The sequence below is a fragment of the Zootoca vivipara genome, chromosome 10 (genome assembly GCF_963506605.1).
Source record: "Zootoca vivipara chromosome 10, rZooViv1.1, whole genome shotgun sequence".
Classification (NCBI taxonomy): domain Eukaryota; kingdom Metazoa; phylum Chordata; class Lepidosauria; order Squamata; family Lacertidae; genus Zootoca; species Zootoca vivipara.
Genome location: NC_083285.1, coordinates 55932432 through 55959209, shown reverse-complemented (window position 1 = coordinate 55959209; position 26778 = coordinate 55932432). Strand labels below are relative to the sequence as shown.

Below are 26778 nucleotides of genomic sequence, written 5' to 3'. Positions count from 1 at the left end.
CGGCGGTGCCTGTGCTCCGCTAAAGTACTCAAGCTCCTGTTTCCACTTCCTGAATCACCACTCGAAGTCTCCCCCTCCCCGCTGGGGGAGGAGCTGGTATTCAGGATGGGAGGGGGCTGTCGGTACCTCTTATCCCTCACAATTACCTCAATAGATTTCAGTAGAAAATCCCATAAAACGTTGTCAAAGGCCTTTTCGGCCCCCACTAATAACATAGCTGTTCTTTTATTTGGTTTCATTTCCAAATATTCTAATAGGTTTATTATTGTCCTTGTGTTGTTATATAATTGTCTTCCCGGCAGGAAGCCAGCCTGGTGATCGTTGATTCTTCTAATCAATTTTTTTTAAAGTCTGTTTGCTAATATTCCTGTAAAAATCTTATAATCCGAATTTAATAATGAAATTGGTCTATTGTTTTAAATATTCGTCAAATATGCTCCTGCTTTGGTATTAAAGTTATTAAAGCTTCTTTCAATGATTCTGGAGTTTTCCCGTCCTCTAATATTTTATTCATGATCTATTTCAGGATTGGAAGTACAATCTTATCCTTTGGACATCATTGAGATAAAATAAGTTAAGTACAGGTGAAACTCGGAAAATTAGAATATTGTCGAAAAGTACATTTATTTCAGTAATGCAACTTATTATTTTTAATTGTTCTTTTAATTTTTACAAATGCTTTCTTTTGGAAATTCCACTGTAATAAAACAAATAGTTACAATAATACAAAAATAAACATCACTATTACATTTCATTAATTACATTCCATTTATAATTGACCCGCTTAACGACAAATAATTACAATTACAACAAATAAAGGTTTCACCTTTTAAGTTGCATTACTGAAATAAACTTACATGTTGGAAACTTACATGTTGGAAACTTACATGTTTCCAAACTCTTCCTCATGATTTGCTTCTTATAAAAAGTCTTCCAGGCCCAGGCAAGTGAAAGACATTTCTTTACAGCATGAAGATTTCCAGTGGGTTTGCAAGGAAAAGATTTATCCTAAAGGTTAAGGACACCACAAAACACATGCTTTGCCAGACTACTATGGAAGTGTGACTTTGGATCGTTTAGCAAATGTAACAACAAAACAGCCACCTCAAAATACCTGTTGCTGGGGCTGAAGAGGAAAAAAGCACTGGCTTCTGGCATTGGCACAGCTTTCTCCTTGAGGTGCAGTTCGGACATTGGGCGTGGACGAGGCCCAACAGGCATCTCAGGCTCTTCCTCCTCCTCTTCTCCTGAAAGTCAAAGTTTATACTTTTTAAATACTATTAATCAGAAAAAGGTTTCTGGTTTCCCTCATAAAATCTAGGCTAAGTTTGTTGTTAATTATGCTGTAGACTCCATAGAAGAGAATAAATAATCCGGGAACAGGAATTTTCTTCTGCATTTATCAGGATGCTATTAAACCCTTCCGTCATCATGACATAGAATTGTAGAATCGTAGAGTTGAAAGTGACCCCGAGAATCTTCTTTTTTTATATATAAAAATAGTTTTTATTAAGTTTTACAATTTTATATTCAAAACAATCATTATTATCACAAGAAAAAATATATGAATCCCAATCTCCCCTACCCACCCCTCCCATGACTTCCCTCAACTTCCTCTTCTGGTTCTTTCCTAAGTATTTGCTTCTCCTGCCTATCTTATTCTACCTTAATTATGTAATCTTTTAATTAAATATTTTTGTATTATCATTTTTGTACCATATTTTCCCAATTCACCTCTTACCCTTTGCTATTTTTCCATTACAGTATTACTTCTTAAATTTTATGCTTGTTTTCTTAATTGTAAGTGTTTACTGAAACTCTGCTAGTGAGTCTACTTCTTTACAATATTTCTGTTAAGTACCACATAAACAATATTTCTGTTAAGTACCACATAAACGGTTAAGTACCACATAAAAGACTTTTAAAGTCTCTATTGTCCTTATCTCTTAGTTTTCCAGTTAGCTTTGCCATTTCGGCGTATTCCATCAATTTTTCTTGTCATTCTTTTTCCGTTGGTATCTTTCCGTCTTTGGGCTAGTACCATCTCTAGCTGCTGTTGTAGCATACATAAATAACATTTTCCATTCTTTTGGCAAGTCTTGATCTATAATACCTAGCAAAAAGGCTTCTGCTCTTTTAACAAAGGTTAAAATTCTTTTCAGTTCATTATAAATAATTTCCCAATAGTTTTTTGATTATTTTACAATTCCACCACATGTGGTAAAATGTGCCTTCTTTCTCTTTACATTCCCAACACTTATTGGAGTTTGTTCTATACATTTTTGTCATTTTTACAGCGGTAATATACCATCGGTACATCAATTTCATATAATTATCTTTCTAAGTTATACAATAAGTTCCTAATTATAATTTCCTAATTATGTGGTTATACAATCCTTTGTGTACTTTCCCTTTATCATACCACAAGTACAAATGCCATCCAAATCTGTTGCCATGTCCTTCAAGATCTAACATATCCATATTTTCTAATTTAATCCAATCCTTGATCCAAGTAACACAAGCAGCCTCATAGTACAGTTTAAAGTCTAGAAGGGAAAATCTTCCACTATCTTTAATGTCAGTAAGTAGTTTATATTTTATCCTTGGTTTCTTCCCTTGCCATATACATTTTGAGATATCATTTTGCCATTTCTTGAAGTACGCTGTGTTACTGACTGAAACAAAAACAAAATTTTGGGCAATACGTTCAACTTAATCACTGCAATTCTTCCTAATGATGATAAATTCATTCTACCCCATATTTCTAGATTCCTTTTTATTTCATTCCAAATCTTTTCATAGTTATCTTTAAAGATACAGTGGTACCTCGGGTTAAGAACTTAATTCGTTCTAGAAGTCCGTTCTTAACTTGAAACGGTTCTTAAACTGAGGCGTGCTTTCGCTAATGGGGCCTCCTGCTGGCACACGATTTCCATTCTTATCCCAGGGCAGAATTCTTAACCTGGAGCAACCACTTCCTGGTTAGTGGAGTTTGTAACCCAAAGCGTCTGTAACCCGAAGCGTCTGTAATCCAAGGTACCACTGTCTTGGTTGTAAGGCAGCTTCCGAAATATTTAACTTTTTAATGAATCTCTATTTCTATGATTTGATATAATTCTTTTTTATCTGATTGTAATCGTTTTTTGACTAGCAGCTTTGTCTTATTCTTATTTACCGGTAATTTAAAACCTGTTACTTGCCCAAATTCCTGTACAGTGGTACCTCTACTTACGAATAACTCTACTTACGAATGGAGCTCCGTTTGCCATCTTGGATGCAGTTTAGATAGGATTTTTTCTACTTACGAATTTTTAGATAGGGTTGCTTCTACTTACGAATTTTTTCTCCCAATGCATTCCTATGGGATTCGACTTACAATTTTTTTCGACTTACGAATGTTCATTCGGAACGCATTAAATTCATAAGTAGAGGTACCACTGTATTTTTTCTAATACTTTCATAAGAGAGTTCTTAGGATCTTCAACTGTAATTACAAGGTCATCTGCATATGCTTTCAATTTTTATGTCCCCCCCCCTACCGTAATTCCTCTAATATTTTCATCTGCCCTGAGGGTCATCTAGTCCAACCTCCTGCAATGCAGGAATCTCAGCAAAAGGATCCATGACAGATGGCCATACAACCTCTGCTTAAAAACCTCCAAGGAAAGAGTCCACAACCTCCCAAGGGAGACCGTTCCACTGTCAAACAGCTCTCACTGTCAGAAAGTTCTTCCCGATTTAGTCGGAATCTCCTTTCTTGTAACTTGAAGCTATTGGTTTGAGTCCTACCCTCCAGAGCAGGAGAAAACAAGCTTGATCCATCTTCCATGTGACAGCCATTGAGATATTGGAAGATAGCTTTCATATCTCCTCTCAGTCTCCTTTCTACCAGGCTAAATATAACCAACTCCTTCAACATTTCCTCATACAGTTTGGTTTCCAGACCCTTGATCATCTTGGTTGACCTTCTCTGCACACATTCCAGCATGTCAATATTGTTCTTAAATTGTAGTGCCCAGAATTGGACACAGTATTCCCAGGGTAATCTGACCAAGGCAGGATGAGAGCCAATGTTTCAGCCTTTATAACATTAGAAGTTTGGAAGATCTACCTGTGACATCAGGGGCTGGGAACAGTATTCAGCCTAAGGGCTAAACTACTTAGGGTCACAACCCATTAGTGGCCAGGACTACAGGCAAAAGTGCAGAGCAACAAATGTGTATGTAACCTTTGTATTGTAATTGTGTTTCTACATTCACACATACCCTTCCATCTGCTATCCAGGTAAGCAGAGGCATTTTTAGAGCTCAATAACACAATTCAGCCAGGAAAAACATTGAAGGAGGGTCCTTCAGTTTGGACACCGTCCTCTGGGACAGATATACCCCTGCTTTAAGTTGTTTACATACTGTCTTGTCTTGTGCATCATTTACTACAAAGCTTGATGACTAAGCTCTTTAGCAAGAAACATCGGATTACCAGAACAGCAATGAACCACTGGTATATCACAAGTGTACTCTTTATTTACTGTGTTTGCAATTATTTAAGATAAAACCTATTTGGGAAAGAAACTACTTTTTCCATTTTTATGGATGTTTATTTGTTTGCTCAAAGATAGTTGCCTTGGTGATATTATCTTGTGTCGATTGCAGTAGTCATTGTATCACCACGCTGCTCATTGTTTTACAGAAAACAAACAGGCAACAAGAGAAAGGAGGAATAGAGCTAAGAGGATCTACAGATTGGCAGTTGGTTCCCTACTAGGGTATGGGCTTTGGCAGCAGTCCAGTAATGCCCTTACCCTTGCCTACTGACAAAAATGTCCTTTTACATGAATTGCTGTACAGAGGGGCAAATTAGAAGACATTACATCTTGCCCTGTGAGCTTCCCACACTATATATAGCAGGAGAGTTAGTGTTGGACTAAATGGGCCTTTGGCCTGATCCAGTGAGTAGGTTTTCTGATTGCATGGTTAGTTTTAAGTGATTTTATCCTTAGGGCCATTCCGTGAAAAATGAGCCTGATAAGAAAAAAATTATTTTAAAAATATACTTATTTTACTTATAGTTTCATAAACTAAACATATTAAAGTTCAATATTCCAAAGGAAAAAAGAATTTGAAATTATTTTTTTCATGAGAAATTTGAGCTTGAAGTTTCAGTATCACTTTTCTGATTGTGTAGCTTAGTTTTGTTCATTTAGGTTAGCATTATTTTTTAAAGATAAACAAAAATTGTGGTTGTCATTGTTGGTATATTATTAAAGTGAAGAACTTTGTCTACACATTGGACTTGAATTTTTTTTAATAGGTAAGTTATTTCTATTTTATTTTTATTATTGAATGGGATGCTGTTTCAGTGTCCCACCCGTGACAGCAAAAGGTACAAAAGTTTATTTTGTGATAAAACTAATTTATAGGTTATGTTTGTTTTATTGTGGGAGTATGTATTAGAGTATAACACACCTATCAATAATAAAAATGCAGTTAATTAATGTAAACACCATGAAATTTTAATAATTCTTTTTCTGTCCCACCCGTGACAGTTTTCAACTTGTTTTACTGTTGTAGCTTGAGTTAGTGATTTCAGCAAGTGATTTCAGCTCTCTGCAGACAGGAGACAGATTCCTCATGTAACAATTCTTTATTCTGGCAAACAAGACTGAGGGACTGAGGAGAGGGGAACGAGCTAGAAAGGGATACATTTTGGAGGGAACAATCTCAAGCAATCACAAAGCTGCCTTTTGGTGGAAACCAATAAGACTATGGAGCCAAATGCAGTTGCTTGAATGAACCAATAGTAGCTGTTCCTTCTGGAACATAAAGGCAGTTACCGTTACTTTACCCTAATGCGAATACATACAGTAATACAGATAATATAACCTTTGAATCAATACACAAAATGGGAAAGACTACATCTGCAGAACGTATGAGAAAGCTGCTTGAAAAACTAAAACAAGATAAAAACAAATGTGGAAGCTTCAAAGAAAAGGAGAGGGTCAGAGATAAGAAGAGGCGAGAAAAGATGAAGTTGGTAAAGAATATGTCTGCAAAATCACTTATGGAATACAGACGGAAAGAAACTGAGCGCAAAAGAAAGTACAGACAAAAGATAAAAGAAAAAGAATCTAGGCCAATTGGCGACACTACTATTCCAGAGATTGGGTCATTTAAATGCCCACAATCTCTTGGAAAGGCTGTTACCAAAGTTAAAAGAGTGTTGCCATTAAGTCCACGGAAAAGAATAGCCGTGTTACGAAAGCTTGTGTATGAGAGTTCACCTCAAGTGCCAAAAACACTATTTGATAAAAGCCCTAAACAGAACACCAAAAGTTCTATTATTTCACAAGATAATATCTCAAAGGTCCATGAGTTTTATAATTCAGATGATATTAGCAGGCAGGCACCAGGAATTAAGGATGTCAAATCTATTAAAGATCCAACAAGTGGAAAAAGAATCAAAATCCAAAAGCGGCATATGAATATGACAGTCCAAGAGGCCTATGCCTTATTTAAGATTGATAAACCAACAGTTGAAATCAGCAAATCAAAATTTTATGAACTGAGGCCTAAAAATATTGACTTAGCTTCTCAAATGCCACACAATGTTTGCGTTTGCAAATACCACGCTAATTTCAATTTCCTAATTGAAGCCATAAGTAGGAAAGACATTTTCCCCCTTCCACACATTCTGATCTTTTGAGCCTTACTTGTTGTGATTTGGAAAATGAAAAATGCATGAATGGTGAATGCAAAAAGTATGTACTTAATTTGCACACCCTAATTGATGAAGACTTAAACATGTCGTCTGAGATTTTCTGGAAGCAATGGAAAGATGACTGTTCTAGCCGGCCTAAGGTTTTTGAAGCAAAAGGAACCATAGAAGAAGCTGTCAATGAGCTACAAAATCAATTTAGTAAATTTAAGAAGCACTTCTTTGTAAAGCGATTACAAGCCAAAGCTTTCAAAAATATGAAGGACACAGTAGCTGATGATGAGGTGATTCTTCAAATGGATTTTGCTGAAAACTGTTTGGCAACATCGCAAGATGAAATCCAAAGTGCACACTGGACCCACAACCAAATCACAGTATTTACTGGTTGCGCTTGGACTCAAGGCAAAGTACGTTCTTTTGCCGTGGTTTCGGATCACTTAACCCACGACAAATACTCAGTATATGCATGCCTAAAAGCCATAATTGAAGAACTTAAGAAAGAATTTAACAGACTGACAAAGGTCAAAATCTTTTCTGACGGGTGTGCTGGTCAGTTCAAAAATAAGTACACACTGTCCAATCTGTGTTTTATCCCTGAAGACTTTGGTGTTGATGGGGAATGGTTTTTTTTTTTTTGCTACATCCCACGACAAGGGTGCCGTGGATGGGATTGGTGGATTAACTAAGCAAGCAGTTTGGAATGCAGTGAAACAAAGGAGAGTAGTAATCAATTCAGCCTCAGATTTTGTTAAATGTGCTGAAAAAGCAGTACCGAGAGTGAAGTTTGTCCTTTTAACACCTACTGATATCAGTGCAAATATGGCGATGCTAGATGAGCGCTGGACTTTGGTGAGGAAGATTCCAAACGTGCAGTCCAACCATTTTTTTAAAGCTAAAGACAAAAGAAGTTTAGTTTATGGACCTTCTTTTCAAAAGTCCACCCACGTAGTCTTCACAGAACTGTTCAAGTTAAAAGTTTCTGATGTTTACAGAGATTCTGATAGTGACACAGAAAAACAAGATGGTGTAGCAAGTTGTACAAATGAAACAGGTGTGCCAGTGGTTGGAGTGAAGCCGTTCGTTGATGGAGTGACTATTGGGACATATGTTTTAGTTGAATTTGAAACAACTACAAAAAGACAAAGAACCAGGCCTACTAAATATAGATATGCTGCAATATGCCAAAGTAATGTTGAAGATGATGGAGAAGTCAAGGTGATGTGTATGCGAGCAGTTAACAATTCTGGAAAGCTGTTTCAAGTTGATGAAAAAGACATATCATATGTGCAGTTTGAACATATTCTTAGTATCTTACCCCAACCTAATGTTAAACGAGTCAGAAGGAACATTTTTTATGAATTTACTGAAAATATAGATGTGTTTGAAAGTGGTTGATTGGCCCAGAGATGGACTAGAAGAAAATATTTTTTTAATAGATTTTAATTTTAGTAAATACAACATTATACTTTGTAGGCTATGGTAGATAGTAAGTATACTAATAGCAAAAGGTTTTTTGTAATTATTCTATTTTTAACAACCTTAATTGTATGTTAAATCGAGTGTATGTCAGACGCGTCCCACCCGTGACATTTCATTGTCCCACCCGTGACAGCATTTTTTCCTTAATTTTGTATCATTAAATTTCTTAACCTAAATTTCTGATTGCATAGTTGTAACCAATAAACATTGATTTAAACAGATATGCTGAGTTTATAATTGATTCACCTCCCAACTCACAGAGTTTTTCCATAAATCAAACTTATCTCAAGCTCCATGTCCTTTTTTAGTCCCACCCGTGACAATACTTTAACATTTAATAAAATTGTCAAAAATATCCATAAAAATAATAAAAAATTAGTAAAATGTTCAGTATCTTATTAAGAACATAGTTCAAATTTTGGTTGTTAATTTTTATGTATATTTACATTCTTACACATGTGTGAATACCAAAAAACATGGTCCAAGTGTCCCACCCGTGACAATGGAATGGCCCCTTATTATGTCTTTTTTAAATACTACATACCACATAGAGACTTAAGGACCCACCCTATTTGGTGTGATTGTATTTTAAAAAAATAATTGTTAGTTTTAAAACTGTTTTTAATGTTCTACTTTAAATTGTTGTAAGTTACCCTGGAACCTTAGGGTGAAGCATAGGTAATCATTTAATAATAATAATAATGAGAAGAAAATACAATAATAATGCTGTGAAGAATGCTTTGGGGCAAATTAGGCATTGGTTTTCCCCTTGCCCTTAGATGTGAATAGGGCACACAACACCTGGTAGAATGGCCATTTTTTCATAAAAAGAGATGGAAACGAATTCTTCATTTTGTTGCTTGTTTAGAATTCAGGCAAGGCAGAAGAATTAAAAACGAAAAGTCTTGAAACAAATTCTCAAAAATGAGAGCTCCAGGCACCGTGGAGATCTGTGACTATCCTTCAAGGAAGAAATTGCAAGAAGGGGCCTTGGATGGCCTGTGGGAATACAGGGAGGGTTCGGAAGAATGCTTTAAGGATTTCAAGCACAAGTCTAATGTGTTTGTGAACAGAACAACGGTAAGATACTTAAAAACTTGCACACGCACACACCCCACAGGTGCCATTAAGGTAATTATCTAGATAAACAGAAAAACTAAAAGATGGTACAAAACAATAGCTGTGTTTAATTGTCTGCACTGAGATCGTAACAGCAATCCTTAAGCAAGCTTTCCTTTACCTTCTCATTTTTATTATTATTCTGTGTTCATAAATTGCCTCTCCTTTAAAAGCCTAGTGTTCAAAAACAGCTGGAGACCAAGGTTTGGAAAACCCTGCCCTAAAGGATCAAGTGCATAGTTGGGGGCACTCATTGATTCCACCTTGTTACCAGAGAACCTTAGATACCGGTAGCTAGTGGGGTGCAGAGTGCCTGTTACCTGTTCTGGCTGCTGCTGGACAGGAATAGCCTAGTCACCATAATCCATGCCCTAGTAACTTCCTGGCTTGATTACTGGTATGTGCTCTACAGAGAGCTACCCTTGAATTTGGTTTGGAGACTGGAACTAAGGCAGATGCACGGGTGCTGACAAGGGTGGCAGCCCAAGCACATATAAATCAATTTTGAAGCACATGCACTGGGTGCCTATACGTCACAGAGGCCAATCCCAGGAGTTGGCTTTGATATATAATGCCCCAAATGACTTGGAACACAACTACCTGAAAGAGCGCATCTCTCAAAATTGGCCTACCCCATTTGTTGATATCTGCAAGGGAGGCCCTGTTGATAGAACCACCATTAACAGGTACCTACTGACTAGAACAGAGAACAGGGTCTTCCCATGGTAGTGATCCAGCTTTGAAACTCTCTTGTCCTCGAGATCAGATAGACACCAATGCTGAATGGGTTCCAACACCAGGAGCAGACATTTTTCTTTTGTTGAGCCCCTGAACAACAGTAATTATGTGGTGTTTATCAAATAAAGGGATTTTAAAATGATTTTTTAAAAGTGTACAGTAAGGTGTTATTGGAACCTGCCTTGAGAACATGTGGTAAATGGCAATATATAAATTTCCTTCACAGATAAATAAGCCTTGGATAAGGTAAAGGTAAAGGGACCCCTGACCATTAGGTCCAGTCGTGACTGATTCTGGGGTTGCGGCGCTCATCTCGCGTTATTGGCCGAGGGAGCCGGAGTACTGTACAGCTTCCGGGTCATGTGGCCAGCATGACAAAGCTGCTTCTGGCGAACCAGAGCAGCACATGGAAACGCTGTTTACCTTCCCGCTGTAGCGGTACCTATTTATCTACTTGCACTTTGACGTGCTTTCGAACTGCTATGTTGGCAGGAGCTGGGACCGAGCAACAGGAGCTCACCCCATTGCAGGGATTCGAACCGCCAACCTTCTGATCGGCAAGCCCTAGGCTCTGTGGTTTAACCCACAGCGCCACCCATGTCCCAAGCCTTGGATACCTACGGTTAAATCCTTATTCAACCCAGAATCTACTCTCTCTCATGATTCCTATCTATTAAAAACACAATTGCCTTCCTTAAATAAAGGAGGACAAGGGAAAGCTGGGAAAGCCATTTGCAACTTAGAAGTGCAGTACATTTGACTAATAATGATGATAATGATGTTGATGGAGCCTTTTTAATGTTTACTTTTGCTCTGAGTTTATCTTCCAGATTTTCACATCATTCTGTCTTTCATCCTCATTGTATGTATTTATAGAGCTTAAACTCTTTAATTTGCCTGTAAACTTGATTGCAAAATTAGTACTCTGTCTATTCTCATTGAATACATCATCATCATCATCATCATTCTCTTGCTGAAAAGAAGCTTGTCAGCATAGCAGATCTCTTTAGTGGCGGTTGCAAGAGCCAAGAGGCAGGTTGAAGAGTTGCATAATGAGTGCCTGGAGGGCCTGCCGCTGGGAGATGCCTGGAGCAGCATTGCAGTCTGAAGCTGAGACATCAAAGGTATCGCAAAGAAGATTAATGTGAAAACTGGGGCAACGTGAGCTTATAAAAAACTGAATGAAGTGCATAATGGGTCTGGACCTGCTCAACCTCATCCCAATCCTGGAGGTATGAGAAGTGGGTGCTGATGAGATGCAAGGGGAGAAACTTCCAGGCAAGCAGCAGCTACCATGCAGAGCTCAACTGTGGCTGCATTTACATCCCTAAGCCCTGAAGACATGTCATAAATTGGCCAATGATACTAATGCCTACTGCATTCCTGTTAGATTCTCAGTGGTTAAGCTTTATGTCAGAGCTGGCAGTCTTGAGAAAAGCAAGTATTGATCTGGTAGATAGTTGAGCCTGGAAACTGGTAGGCAGTCTTGAAGGTGGGTGAAAAATCCAACACAAGCAGTGTGAAAGCTGTTCAGCCTATACCTGAGCATTGAGTTACTCAGATGCAGGAGCCAGAGTCAGAAGATTGGTAAGAATTAGTGGAAATCAAATAGTGCCTTCTGTCATCAGCCCTCTGCTGTGTTGGTGAGTTGAAATACCACCTTCAAGCCACCTGCAGTGAAATGTTACAATGGGAGAAGCTGACAAGCCAGCAGTTACATTATCTAAGCAAGCTATAGTGCTGGTTGAGAGAGCAGCATGCCAGAGGTTCTACTGCAAAGGTCCCTAGTTTAAGTATCCTGCCTTTAAGAATAAGCTGTGTTCCGCAGGCGCGGAAGTGATTTTCTCCCAAGAAAGTTTTACAAATAAAAGAATAAAACAACAATAAAATTACAATAAAATAAATATCAGTTAAAATGCAGCAAATAATTAAAATATAGAGCTAAATGAAAATCAATCCCAAAATGCTTTTCAACCACCTCTAAAAGCTGATGGGGGTGGAGGGTGGGGGTGAGGTTGGCAAAGCTCAATGGAAAGTGAATTTGACAATTGTGGAGCTACTGCTGAGGTGACCATTCTTCTAGTTAGTATATACTCCCAAATTGGCAAGTCAATGTCTAGCACCTTTGAAGCAGATCTTAACACTCAGGGAGGTTTTACCAACAGCCTTTACCAAAGGTGTCATGGACTTTGAAGAAGCACGAACTCAGGGTGAAAAGGAGAAACGAGCTAAGATGAAGGCATGTTTGACAAACCCTCACTGTGATCAACTCTAGTCCGAAAACCTATGTCCCCACTGTGGAAGGACATGTGGATCCAGAACTTGCCTCCACGGTTGAGACAGTGTTCATGGAAGACAAGCTTACTCAGCCACATGTGATTGCCAAAGAAGAAGATGATATTGCAACTACAAAGCACCCACAATGGACCATGGAAAGCAAGCATATCATGCAGCAATCTGTCCTGTTGCTGAACTATGAATATCAGCTGCCATTTAGTGGAAACTGAGAAACACCTTCCTGGACATAATTTAGATTGGGAAACCTGCTCAAAAGCTTGCAGACGGGCAAGGTAGTTACAGTCAAAGACTGTCTGATTACCTATTTGTAAGGATTCCCATTACCACAAAACTCCCTAAAAGGACTGCAGTGAGCCAAATTTGTCTATCCATGACTTCAACAGGACAGGTAAAAGGTAAAGGACTCTTGGATGGTTAAGTCCAGGCAGACTTGACTATGGGTTGTGGCATTAATCTCGCTTCAGGCCAAGGGAGCTGGTGTTTGTCGGCAGACAGCTTTCCGGGTCATGTGGCAAGCATGACTAAACTGTTTCTGGTGCAATGGGACACCATGATCCACCACAGTAGTACCTATTTATCTACTCACACTGGAATGTTTTCAAACTACTAGGTTGGCAGGAGCTGGGACATTAATGGAAGTTCACCCTGTTGGGTGGACTCGAACTGCCAACCTTCTGATAGGCAAGCCCAATCTGGTTGGGCAGGCTGAAAAATATGCTTGAAGAAAGGAATTGATCTCATTGAAGCAGCAGATAAAATAACACTTTTGAGGGATTTGGTGACTATGAGAGATTTCTAGAAGATGAGAGATTTCTAGAAGATGGGCTGGTGGTATCTGGAAAAGAATATTTGGTAATAAGACTTGAGATTTTAAAAAAATTCTTTGAAATAGCTGATGCAGGATAAAAACAATGATATCCAGAGTTGTCTGGATATAGCAAAAGCCTGGCTTAACAAGAGCACCTGCATGCAGAGTACAAGAAGAGGTCTAAAGTCAGATGCTGTTCCAGATGGGTGATATGAGAAAACATTGTTCACATCTGCAGTACCACAGGTTTGGTTTGCTAATAAGGAATCCATCATATTCAATGATCACAGAGCAGCTGATAAGCAAAACAGGAATAAATATACATGATTGTGGAAATTACATGCAAATATATACTACTACTACTACTACTACTACTACTAATAATAATAATAATTTATTATTTATACCCCACCCATCTGGCTGGGTTCCCCCAGCCACTCTGGGCGGCTTCCAACAGAAATATTAAAATACACTAATTTCTTAAAGATTAAAAGCTTCCCTAAACAGGGCTGCCTTCAGATGTCCTCTAAAAGTCTGGTAGTTATTTTTCTTTTTGACATCTGGTGGGAGGGTGTTCCACAGGGTGGGTGCCACTACCAAGAAGGCGCTCTGCCTGGTTCCCTGTAACTTGGCTTCTCGCAGCGAGGGAACCGCCAGAAGGCCCTCGGCGCTGGACCTCAGTGTCCGGGCAGAGTGATGGAGGTGGAGACGCTCCTTCAGGTATACTGGACCGAGGCCGTTTAGGGCTTTAAAGGTCAGCACCAACACTTTGAATTGTGCTTGGAAACGTACTGGGAGTCAATGCAGGTCTTTCAAGACCGGTGTTATGTGGTCTCGGCGGCTGCTCCCAGTCACCAGTCTAGCTGCCGCATTCTGGATTAATTGTAGTTTCCGGGTCACCTTCAAAGGTAGCCCCATGTAGAGCGCATTGCAGTAGTCCAAGCGAGAGATAACTAGAGCATGCACCACTCTGGCGAGACAGTCCGCGGGCAGATAGGGTCTCAGCCTGAGTACCAGATGGAGCTGATAAACAGCTGCCCTGGTTATAGAATTAACCTGCACCTCCATGGACAGCTGTGAGTCCAAAATGATCCCAGGCTGCACACCTGGTCCTTCAGGAGCACAGTTACCCCATTCAGGACCAGGGAGTCCTCCACACCTGCTCGCCTCCTGTCCCCTACAAACAGTACTTCTGTCTTGTCAGGATTCAACCTCAATCTGTTAGCCACACTCCAACCTCCAACTGCCTCTAGACACTCACACAGGACCTTCACCGCCTTCACTGGTTCTGATTTGAAAGAGAGGTAGAGCTGGGTATCATCCGCATACTGATGAACACCCAGCCCAAACCCCCTGATGATCTCTCCCAGCGGCTGCATATGGATGTTAAAAAGCATGGGGGAGAGGACAGAACCCTGAGGCACCCCACAAGTGAGAGCCCAGGGGTCTGAGCACTCATCCCCCACCACCACTTTCTGAACAGGCCCAGGAGGAAGGAGCAGAACCACTGTATGACAGTGCTCCCAGCTCCCAACCCCTCTAGACGGTTCAGAAGGATGTTATGGTCGATGGTGTCAAAAGCCGCTGAGAGATCCAGCAGAACTAGGAAACAGCTCTCACCTTTGTCCCTAGCCCGCCGGAGATCATCAACCAGTGCGACCAAGGCAGTTTCAGTCCCATGATGAGGCCTGATATAGGGCATATAGGGCAACCCCCCAGATGATGATGCTCCTCAGAAGCAAATGTCTTAAGGACACACTACAAAAGCAGTCTTTGTGTTTAACGCCCCTCCCCCCAATCATTTAAAAGAAAGGAGATTCTTACTAAATACCAGGAAGAAATTTCTGACAATAAGAACTGTTCGACAGTGGAACAGTCTCCCTCAGTTTGTAGACTCTCCTTCCTTGGAGGTTTTTAAGCAGAGGTTGGAAAGCCATCAGTCATGGATGCTTTAGCTGAAATTCCTCTATTGCAAAGGTTTGGACTAGATGACCCTTGGGGACCCTTCTAACTCTACAATTCTATTTACAGGTAGGTAGCCGTGTTGGTCTGAGTCGAAGCAAAAATAAAAAAATTCCTTCAGTAGCACCTTAAAGACCAACTAAGTTTTTATTTTGGTATGAGCTTTCGTGTGCATGCACACTTCTTCAGATACACTGGAAACGGAAGTGTCAGACCCTTATATATATATACAGAGGGTGGTGGGGGTGGGTGGGAATGGGTGATGGGCTGGTGGGAGTGGTAAACCTGTGGATGGCTGTTAATGGCTGCTGATGGCTGCAATTAGTCCTGGGGGGGGGGACAAGGGCTGAGGCGCTAAAGAAAGCTTGATCATGCATAGTGAGATAAGAATCCGATGTCTCTATTCATTCCAGGTTTTAACCAAGCTTAAATCCATGGAGCCACCCGTTTCCAGTGTATCTGAAGAAGTGTGCATGCACACGAAAGCTCATACCAAAATAAAAACTTAGTTGGTCTTTAAGGTGCTACTGAAGGAATTTTTCTACAATTCTATGGTTCTATATTTTCCAACTCCAAACCACCCATTATGTTTTTCCTTGTAGGGAAAGCTGTGGCCTAGGGAGATGATTTTGAGCTGGAAAACTGAAGTTAGAGGAGAAAAGGTTAGAGTACCTCTCCGTTCCCTGCTGTTTTCCAGACTTCCACTATAGTTTTGGTAACAGCAAAAATAAGCAAGAAACATGCAGAAGGAAATAACTCAGAATTGCATGTAACATCTAGTTTGGTCTTAAGACAAATATTTCATGCATGGCAGACTTAGAATATGTTTTGGTAACTATTGAGGTTTTCTTTAGAGCTTTTAAGAGGTGAAAATACATAATGTACAAAGACAAGATTCATACAGTCATACCTCGGTTTAAGTACGCCTCGGTTTGAGTACTTTCAGTTTAATTACTCTGTGGACCTGTCTGGAATGGATTAATCCACTTTCCATTGCTTTCAATGGGAAAGTTCGCTTCAGGTTAAGTACAGACTTCCAGAACCATACTTCGAGTTATGTACGCTTCAGTTTAAGTACTCCGTGGACCATCTGGAACGGATTAATCCACTTTCCATTACTTTCAATGGGAAAGTTTGCTTCAGGTTAAGTACGCTTCAGTTTAAGTACAGTCTTCCAGAACCAACTGTGTACTTAAACCGAGGTACCACTGTACTTAAAACTCCCCTACAAACCAAGCCACTCTCATTCTCATTTCAGAGATGGAGTCAGAAGTACTGAGACATATAGTCAGTAGCGGTCAGAGGTAATGGGCCAAAATGTTGTCGTGTGTTTTTTTTGCTTCCCAGTGCTTTGGTTGCAGCCTGCTATTGAGTGGGGAAGGGAGTGAGGAAGTAGGTGAGGTATAGACACAGTGATTCTCTCCTCCTTGATAACCAGCAGTAACACTGGTATTGAGAAGCCAGGTAAATAGCACAGCCCACCCTATCCTGCCAACTGCTACTGCAGACAGTGGTTTATCCAAGGCCACCAAACAAGTTCATAGTTGAGTATGAACTTGTTTCCAAGTCAAACATCCTGCCCACAAAACCATACTAATTCAGCAATGATTTACACAACTTCTGTACACAGTGGCTGAATTAATCCACTGGCACACCAGTGTTTCGGTAGCACTAAAATGGCACCTTTGAAAAAACAATGAAAGCCATATATCAGGCATGTACAACCAGCTCATCGCAGAAAGGGAGTCATGGTGTATAAGGCAATTCACATTATCTTCCCACAAACCCAATGCTGATGTGAGTAGACCCCCAGTTGCCTTTCCAGTGGGTAGGCAGCAAGGTTTTTGCTCCATCCCCTTGGCTAGGAGAAACAAGAAAAGACATGTTGATTAAGCAGATATATACAGATCTGCTTAATTTTCAGCTGGTAAGGCTGCAAAACGTGACACACCACTGGCTGCTCACAGCTGTAACACAGATTGCATATAGCTGTGACTAGAACATACAATACTGTATATAATAAAAATGGAAATTTGTTTTACCATGAATTTCTTAAGATCCTGATGGAAGACATTCTTAGACTCAGATGACGTCTCCTACAGTCCTACGGGAGTACCAGGAAGGGTCCTTTCAAGCCTTTTGCCTCCTCTCCACGGGGAGGAGTCACCTCTCTAGAAAGCATAGACAACTCCTCAACCCCAAATCGATTGTTGGACTGGCAAACCACAAACCCTGGGCCTAACTGAAAAAGACTCACAAGAAAAAAAACAGAAAAACCCAGAGACAAAGAACAGAAACTGAACTGCCAGAAACAACACAGGAACCCCTTACTCCACCCCCCCAGAAGATAATGTCCTAAGAAGGAAAAGAGCCCTAACAGTATCTGACAAAGCAGGCAAATCCATAAACTAGTTCCCTCCCTGCCAAATGCAAGCAGGGGAAGGAGAGGTGTGCATAATGTCTTCCATCTGGATCTTCAAACAGAAATTTATGGTAAAACAATTTTCTGTTTTTGCCAAATCTATATGGAAGACATTTCTAGACTGGCATATAACACAGCTGCAAGCAGAAACCCAGAGGGGACTTCCTCTGCCAATCACTTTACTCATTCATAGGCCTCAGCAACACAGTCCGATGAAAATTTGTGTCAGCTACCACAAAACAATTTTGTGATGTCTAGAGAAAGGGCCAGGGAGGTCCATGTAGCTGTCCCACAGATACCCCCCACCAAAAGTTCTCTTCAAGGCAACCAAGACTGCAGCACTTCTCAAAGAATAAGCTGTGATGATTTGGGATGCAATTGACCCAGTGAACAATACACTTCACTAACTGCCTCCTGAAGCTAATGGGAAACGGAGGATGATGAGATGTTCTTTTCCCAACAGAGAAGCCCAAATAAGACACAAACAGCTACTCACACTTCCTGAAATTGCATGACCTCTTGAGATAAAAATGAAAAAAGTATGCTATTCACATTATTGGAAGTAGGAAGGATTCTTGCCAAACAAAGATAGGTTTACATCCTGTGACCTAAGAAAAATGGAGTTCAGAGAACCACTTTATCAGGATGGAAAATAAAATGCAGGGGTCAGCTTCCAGCTCCAACACATCTGGCTGAAGTGATAGCCACCCAAAAGATGACTTTAAAGGTCAACCATTTCAGAGTGCAAGTGGCCATCATCTCAAAGAGGTCCCATAAGAACTGGGAGCACCCGATTCAATTTTTAAGAAAAACAATCTATGGACAAGTGGAGGAGCAACAAGTGCCACACTTTTAATAAATCTTTTACAAAGAGGGTGAGCAGACAAAGGTGGGCCTTCAAGACTAGCCAGTACATTGCTCAGTCCTCCCAAACTGGCAATATTAAAAGATCCTATACTGCCAAATTCACCAGGTCCAGGAACCAAGGCCTCCTTGGCCAGTAAGTGGCCGTCAGCATCACTTTAGCCTACACTGATGATCCTTCTTAAGCATTTTCTGCATTAAACAGTGCAAAGGCATATAGCAACCCCAGAGGGCACTCAATCTCTAAAGCATCCATACCCCATGGTCCCAGAGACTGAAAACAAGAGAAAGGTATCCAGCTGGCCATTGTACTATGAAGCAAACTGATCTATTATTGACTGATCCAAACAGTGGACTACTAGACAAAACACCAGGGGTTTTAACTGCCACTTGGCCTCCCTTGTTGATACCTGGCTCAACCAGTCTGCTGTTTGGTTGTCCACTCTGGCTAAATGTTCTACCTTCAAGCTGAATAAATGCTGCTCCACTCATCTCAGAAGTTTGTCCGTCTCCACCATCAATTTCACACCTCACTAATAACTGATGTGAGCTTTGGCAGATGGGTTATCCATCCTGACCAGAAGATGATGGCCCTAGATGTCCATCTCCAGTTGCTTGGGTCCAACTCCATTGATGCTCAACTGCGTTTACTCAGTGGTCTACACCTCCTGAGTGGCCTTATTAACTAGAAAAGTTCCTCAACTGCAGATATACAAGTCATGAGTGCCAGTTGGGAAGGCTCCTCCAGAGATGCACCCACAGTTAGGTGCTATGGAGTCAGCCACTAGACCAGTTATTTCTTCATTGTCAATAGGATTTCCACCTGCAGATGATGCCTCACTGCAATGAGGTTCTGATAAGGGTCTTTGCAGTGATCGAGTGTGCAGCTGAGTCCATGACATAAAGTCAAAACATGACACCAAGCTATCAGATCCACTAAGCAGTGCCCAGGGCAAGATGAAGTGCTGTCACTCACTCTAATGTCAGACACATGGAGAACTAATTTGTGTCCAGGCAAACCCCAAAGTGTGCCCAATACTACGGTAAGTGGGAGAGAGGGCAGTCTTCTTCACATTAATCACAAATCCTAGGTCATGCAGGCAGGAGACTGTTGCCATGGTCACCTGAAGATCCTGGCCCCTGGATGGAGCACGGATCAGAATGTTGCCCAGATATGGATTATTGCAAATGCCTATGGTGTGAAAATGAGCCCAGTGCTATCAATACCTTGGTGAAGATCCTCATTGCTAAATGAGACTAAAAAGCAATGCCTGGTAATGGTAGCTATTCTCACTGTAGGTGAACTGGAAAAACCACCAATGGAAGGTTGGATCGAGGCATGGAGACATCAATCAAGGTCTCCTCTTCTTAGTGCTGCCATGATGGACCTCAAAGTCTGAAGCATTTCTTCTCCACACATTTGCTGAGCCTACTGAGGTCTAAGATGGCTCTGTTGTATCTATTTTTTTTTTTGCTACATGCAGGACTTTGTTCAAAGAAGTAGGGAAGACCCTCTTTGCACCCACATCCAAGGGCTGAGAGGAAAAAGACTGCACATGAAGATCTTCCTAAGTCAGTTCTAGGACCCTGTGAGCCTTGGCCAAAAGGACCAGAAAAACATCAGAAGCAAATAATTTCAGACTGAACTACCTCCAGCCCTTCCTCACCTACCCTTCCTCTCAGGGGGACAGGGGGATCCATATAAGAAAAAGGGGCTTCAGAGCTCACCACCAGAGTTGCCTGCTGATACTTCCTTCTAGCCTCAGGATCAGCAGCTCCTGACTCTTTTATGCCAGCTGTCCCAGCAACAACAGGCCCCATCTCCACCACACATTTCATAGCATGAGACCTGGGCTGACTTGAAGAAACAGCCCTGGAAGAACAGGGAGGAGGTGGGGATCCCACAGAACTAGAATTTGCTGCCCCCTGTTCTATTTATGGTGCTTGTAAGACTTTGTAGATGGGGTCCTTCCTCTCCCCTCCCTCAGAACTACACTGCAAGGAATACCCAACCTTTCTGAATCTCCTGGAAAATAAACTTCCTGACCCAGGAGAAAAAACAATGGAATTCCTCCTTCCCAGGAAAAGACACCAGGAGTCTCTGTAGTAATGATGTATGCATTGCTGGCCTAAAAGCTACAGAGATGGGTTCAAACACAGAGACCTGTTAGCCAAGGAGGTGCTGCAGTCAAACCAGTCCACTGTTGGGAAACCATAATAGCAGGAGCCCACATAAAGGAGAGATAGAGTCATCAAAAATATGCAAACAGTTTCCCAAAACCTCAGAAAAAAAAAGATGGGAAACAATTTCAGCATGCCAAACCACTTGTCAACAGTGTGCAATAACAACCCTACTTCCAGGCACTAGTGTACCTGCTGGTTATATAGCTGGGATCACAATGCCAGGAACCACCAAATGACTGGGCAATCACCAGCCTGACAGTGGGGGTAGTCCAACACTGATGGCTATGCTGGTTGATTATTGTGGACCATCCAGAAAAAAGGCACAGAGGAAAACGGCTGCTTCAAGCAACAAGAGAAAACAAAACGGCAGTCCTGCTTGTTAGTGGACATGCCACCCACCACACTCGTGTGCCCAAAGACTGCCCCATCAGAGGTGCAATGCATTCCAGGATCTAGTAAGACCCACCAGATTCAAAGAAATTCTCCCCTTCCTCCACACCATTCAGAAAGGACAACAATGAGAAGAGGAGGGAAAGCACAGCAACCAGGGAAGAAAAAGACAGGAACACAAACAAAAAGTCAAGAGAAAAATAAACACCAGAGAGGAGAAAACACTCATAGATCCAAGTAATAGCACCACAAGAAAAGGACAGACGTTAGGGACAGAAAAAACTGACTGACAGCAAGAGTACACAAGAACCCAGCCTTCACCAACCGCAGGCAGGGTTGGTCTGGCTAGAAATATGACTCCTCCCTTTGGAGAGGAGGCAACAGGCTTGAAATGACCCTGCCTGATCCTCCAGTAGGAGGCATCATCTCAATCTAGGAATGTCTCCCATCTGGATCTGGCAAATATCTGTTTCCATAGAACTAAAGAGATGATTCCATCTTGTCAAGTACAATATCAGCTGATGATCTTTTATTGCGTGATATGGATCTATTTGTGATCCAGCTGGAACTGCATTCGGTGTTTAAAGCTTCAGTTTCTTGTGCTAGTGTGGGGGGTGGGGAAGTGAGCACAACAGTGAATTACCTGTTGTCTCTGTAGTAGGATAAGGATTCTTTTCTTCATTTTCATTAGGCTGATATTCATCTACATTGCTCTGGCAAAAAGAAAAGGGAAAACCATAATAAAGCTTGCTTTGGTCATTCATCCCATTTTATTCATTCATTCATTCATTCATTCATTCATAAATATGATTAGGCAAAGCAAGTTGGGAGGTAACCAGCAGCAGACCTTATTAGAAGGTGGAGATTCTCCATCGGCAGTGATCGATTTCAGTTCAATTTTCTCCTCCTTTGTCTCCCCCTCCACAGCTGGCTTCTCAGGCTCCTGTTTCTTTTCAGGACTAGCAGTCCTAATAATTCAGCAAAAAAGGGAAATGCAAATGTTCACAAAATATGGAATGGTGTTTTCTGTTACAGACTTCCATGAGTTGTTGTTTAGTCGTTTAGTCGTGTCCGACTCTTCGTGACCCCATGGACCAGAGCACACCAGGCACTCCTGTCTTGCACTGCCTCCCGCAGTTTGGTCAGACTCATGTTCATAGCTTCGAGAACACTGTCCAACTGTCCAAGTGCATAGCTTATCATGTCAACAAGCACTTGGTACAATTCTGACAGGAACATGAGGCAGAGGTGTTCCCCTATCTCCTTTATTCTTGCTGACCCCCCCCCCCCAATATTGAAACTCCAATGAACAATGTCTGTTTCATATTCATGAAGAAGAATTTGATATTGTGAGAAGAAAATAATGCCTTCTCATAGGAGGTCATTAGAGTATGAAAAGGGATGGCTTTGAGGACCCTCCTAGGCTATCAGCTCAACCATTTCATTTCTATTATAACACAGTCCTCACCTCTCATTAATTTGAGCTGGTGACATGCCGTTAACTATATAATAAGAGAATTTCAAAAATACAGTGGTTTGCAGCCTATGGTAATTTAAGGAAATTCATGGAAGAAAACTTTCTCATGCTCTCCTCCCCTCTGCAGCTCCCATGCCTCATCCCACATAATTCAGAATGGCCCCAGTTTTCCAGAGGGGCTTTTCAGGGGGTAGAGGGGGAAAGAAACTTATTTTCATTCTTTTTCTCTCTCTCCACCCACTTTACAGATGCTTTTTCATCTGATGGAAGTTTCCACAGAATTTGAAAGATTAACAGATGCTGGCTGAATAACATGTAACCACCAAATCTGTTTTGAGACACACATGCACAGAAGCATTAATTTTGGGCACTGAGTGGTTTTGGCCATTCTGATGTTTAAAACCGAGCCACAGGAAGCACTAGTCTCTAGTGAGCCAACATGGTTGACCAGTACCATGTTGTCAACGCTGCCATTTGAATAGTTGGCTTATCAGAATGAACACAGAAGGGAAAGATAATCTACTTTTATCCTACCTGTAAGTTACAATACCAAACCAGGGATGAAAAATGTGGCTGATTGGACATGCCTTTACTATCAAGAACCATCTAGGGACATTGTTTTATACCAAACTAGAAACAAAGGGTTTACCTAGCTAGTTTTTTCCTTTCTTTTTCCTCTTCTTCCTCTTTTTGAGCAGATGTCAGGCTCTCAGCATCAGCAAGGTTGTCCACAGCAATGGCCAAAAAGACATTTAGCAAGATGTCTGTTTACATGTTTCATTAAAGAAAACATGCTTAGATGCAGCCCCAACTACGGAGGTTGGAAACTAGATCCGGCTAGTGGGAATGATGCTTAGCTCCACACAGACCAGCATGCCAAGTTTGACAGGTGGGTGGGACCGCCTACCTGTCAATCACCTGATGTCAGGGGCCCCATTTTTGCCTGCAGAGGTTGAAATCAAACTACAGGCCAGAAAAGTGTGCAGCACTTCCTAAGCTTTGATAATCAACTGAGTGTTGGTACGGGGGAACTGCTGCACAAATGGCTTTACAGGCACCATTGATCAGCTGACCTGCAGTGGCTTCAAAGCCCCTTTTGTTCAAGCTCCACATTTATCTGTCCCACACCTGATCCTTATATGATCTCAGGTGTAAGACTGGTGGCCGTGGCTTGGATGAAATGACTTTGTGAGTCTAATGAGGAGGCCTGGTAGGCCTAATCAGGCCCATAACCCAGAGGTTCCTTACCCCTGACCTACAACATGCCATTGCACTCACTTTCCTGTTTTTGTTCTGGCCATAATCTGAGAGTTTGCTATATAGTGTCAGGGCAGGTCAGCAATAACTCATATCGTGTCAGTAAAGTTAACTCTCTTCATTCAAAGAAACAAAACAGCACAGGAGGCCAGGGCCAGTGAATATAGCAACTCTTCCTAGTAGTTCTTGCCCCAATGAGGCAGCTGCAAGGACTGAAGGTCCCCACCTTCTCACAGCTCCCTAAGTTTTCTCCTCCCCTGGCCCTTTCCAAGCAATCTGAGACTCTTGATGCCCTTTCTGTCTGTGTTCTGTCCTCTTCATACCTTTTCTGGTTCTAGGAGACCAGAGGGGAGGAGAAGTGGTCATAGCAGGAGGGGGAGCCCACCCCCCAGGCTTCTTCAGTAGCCTGACTCATCTCTGCCTCTCGTGTCCCCTCCCCTCTAGCCTCCTCTGCATCCAGTGGGTCCATAACCAATTTTTGACCTATTAGAAAATTGTCCACAGAAATATGGCCCACCCACCCCTGTACAATATCACATGCTCCAGATCTACAAATGATTCCTGTAAATTTGGCACATCAATGGAAATGTGCACAATTTTTTAACGACTCACTATGTGTTATTAATATTCAAATATTAAATCAGCTGCATATGGAACACATGCACAATATTACATGCCTCCATATCTTAAAATCATCATGTGATTAGTCCACACATGGTGCTAATTTGGTGCTTTTCTGAAGACGTATGTGATCAGTTTAAGAAAGCTGAGCGCTATGCTACCATACTAGTTAGAAATACACAGAATGCTGCAATTCTTCATATTATTTTTTATAGTTTAAGATGGATTTTCTTTTCAAAGAAATTTCCATGTTTAAAAAACCCACATTTGTAACAAAAACTTCACTTCTTTAGTATATTAATGTAAGCATACTCAATAAAACAATGATAACATGGTTCTTTTTTGTACTTCAAAAATCTTCCTCTCCTTTCCTTTTGCTGTTTTTTAAATTATAGTAAGTGGCAGGGTCTTACTACTTAAGTGCCAGCTTCAGGTTTTGAATTACTAAGATCCTGCAAAATGCCCTCAGTGGGATCACTTCCTCATTGCTATCATTACTGTGGGATGCACCTGCTTTTGATTCTTTTAACTGCATCTCCTCTGCTCTGCTCCTCAACACTACTTGCATCAGAAAAAGTGGGTACTGGTCCATGAAAATTTAGGTAACAAAAATGTATTTGTCTTTAAGGTACCAAATATCTCTTTGCTGTTCTCCCTATTGTCTCTACTCACTCATCCATCTATCCCTCCTAAAGAAGCAGGTGAGAGAATGACATATTCAGTCAAAATGAAAAGTTAGTTGAGGAAGCAGGTGCAGGTAGCGAGGGAGAAGAGCACTAGGGACCAAGAAGCTCCAGTTAGCAGTAGCCCTTTGGCTCAGTCATGGACCTCAGCGTGTGCCTAACCATATCAACCTTTAATGCTGTCCCTACAGTTCAGCCCAGTTGTCAAAGAACACAAAGGTAGTAGCAAAGGATACAGTTTCCACAGATGAAGAGGATTATGAAGTAAATACAGACCAACATTCCTGGAAAAGAGGGGCCGCCATAAGCCATGATCCCATCATACATCACCGAATTCCAGTCCTCCCCAGTCAGGATCTAAATGACACATTCCCACCAATAGGGAGGGACACAATGTTAGACAGCCTGCAGAAAACCTGCAAAAAAATCTGTTAGAGGAAAGAACACAAAATTCTATCTTAAAGAAGCCCTTCCTAACATGTACTGCAACCTCCATTCTTAATGTGGGTTATGGAGGAGAAGTGCCTTGGCATTTGCCATGTACTACTGAGAGGAACGGGCATCTTTATCCATCATCTGTACAGTAGCTTGTCTTTGCACATTAATTGACATTACAAATGTCTTGTAGCCTCTCTGGTGACACCTGTGACATAGATATCACACACTAAGGACTCGTTTAAAATTTGACTGGGGACACAGCTGAAAAGTAGATTTAGTGTTAACATTTGATGTGCTCTTTTGGGCACAATGAGGACAGTCTAGATTCTAGAACAGGCATTGAATACATCTCTTATGCAGATTATTCACAACAGGGAGTCTTTTATGAGATCTCACAGCATTAGTCTAAAATGGTATAGTCCTCCAAGATTGTACCACATGCTGCTTCTATAGGTTTGAAGTAGCCCCAACAATGTTGTTAACTAAATAACTTGAGCTTTGCATCTCCCAAGAGTCCTTCTCCCCATAATAAGCCCATTCCTCCATGAGAGGTTAGGCCATAGAACCTCTCAGATGTGGCCCCTTTGTTATGAAAATCTTGTCCCCAAGGAGGCCCACCTTAGCACATCTCCACCTGCTTTTAGAAAATGCTGCAAAATTATTATTTTTAACTCCAACTGGCTTTTAATTAATTTTATTATAATTTTATTGGCACAAGAGCTTTATTCACCATGTTACACTGTCACAGAATCTACGGTCATTTAAATAAATCAAATAAAGCCATACCTGAAACACAGTGAGCAGCGACTGGGGAAAGTTGTCAAATGTGCTTCTCCTGGTTTGCATCTCATCAAAGTTAAACTTGCCCCCAAAGAGCTGCATCCCTAGGAGGGAGAAGATGATGATGAAGAGGAAGAGAAGTAGCAGCAGGGAGGCGATGGAGCGCACAGAGTTGAGCAGGGAAGCCACCAAATTACTCAAAGAGTTCCAATACCTGAAGAGCCAAAAGAAAGGTGGTTACATTTCTTCTGTCCAAAGCAGATACTGCTCATCTGCATCAGGTACTGTATCACCTTCCGGAAGGCTGTCTGGTGTCTATAAACATGCCTTTTCCAAACAGCCTGTGAAAAAATGAATCATTCATGAGCTTCCCTAAGATAATGGGACCTACGGCAGTTAATGAGCATTTTTAAGGCCACATGTGAAAAACACACAAGTCCTCCACCACTTCTGCACCTATCATGCCGGGAAGATTACTTTTAAAAAAGTGTTATGAATATACAGTAATTAGTAGGTGCTGCTTCAGTAAGTTACATTCTAGCCA

General features: G+C 41.2%; 1 protein-coding gene across 16 annotated transcripts in view; it reads right to left on the bottom strand.

The window, feature by feature from the left end:
- Positions 1–26778, bottom strand: part of CACNA1C (calcium voltage-gated channel subunit alpha1 C) — a 550248-nt gene that overhangs the window by 118432 nt on the left and 405038 nt on the right. For all 16 annotated transcript variants that reach the window (XM_060279995.1, XM_035127322.2, XM_035127323.2 and 13 more), the window contains 6 exons: positions 26241–26448; positions 25253–25373; positions 23105–23219; positions 21826–21946; positions 21622–21691; positions 1115–1247 (listed from right to left, as the gene is read on the bottom strand). In XM_060279995.1, the coding sequence (XP_060135978.1) occupies positions 1115–1247; positions 21622–21691; positions 21826–21946; positions 23105–23219; positions 25253–25373; positions 26241–26448 (768 nt within the window). The remainder of the gene's footprint in view (positions 1–1114; positions 1248–21621; positions 21692–21825; positions 21947–23104; positions 23220–25252; positions 25374–26240; positions 26449–26778) is intronic.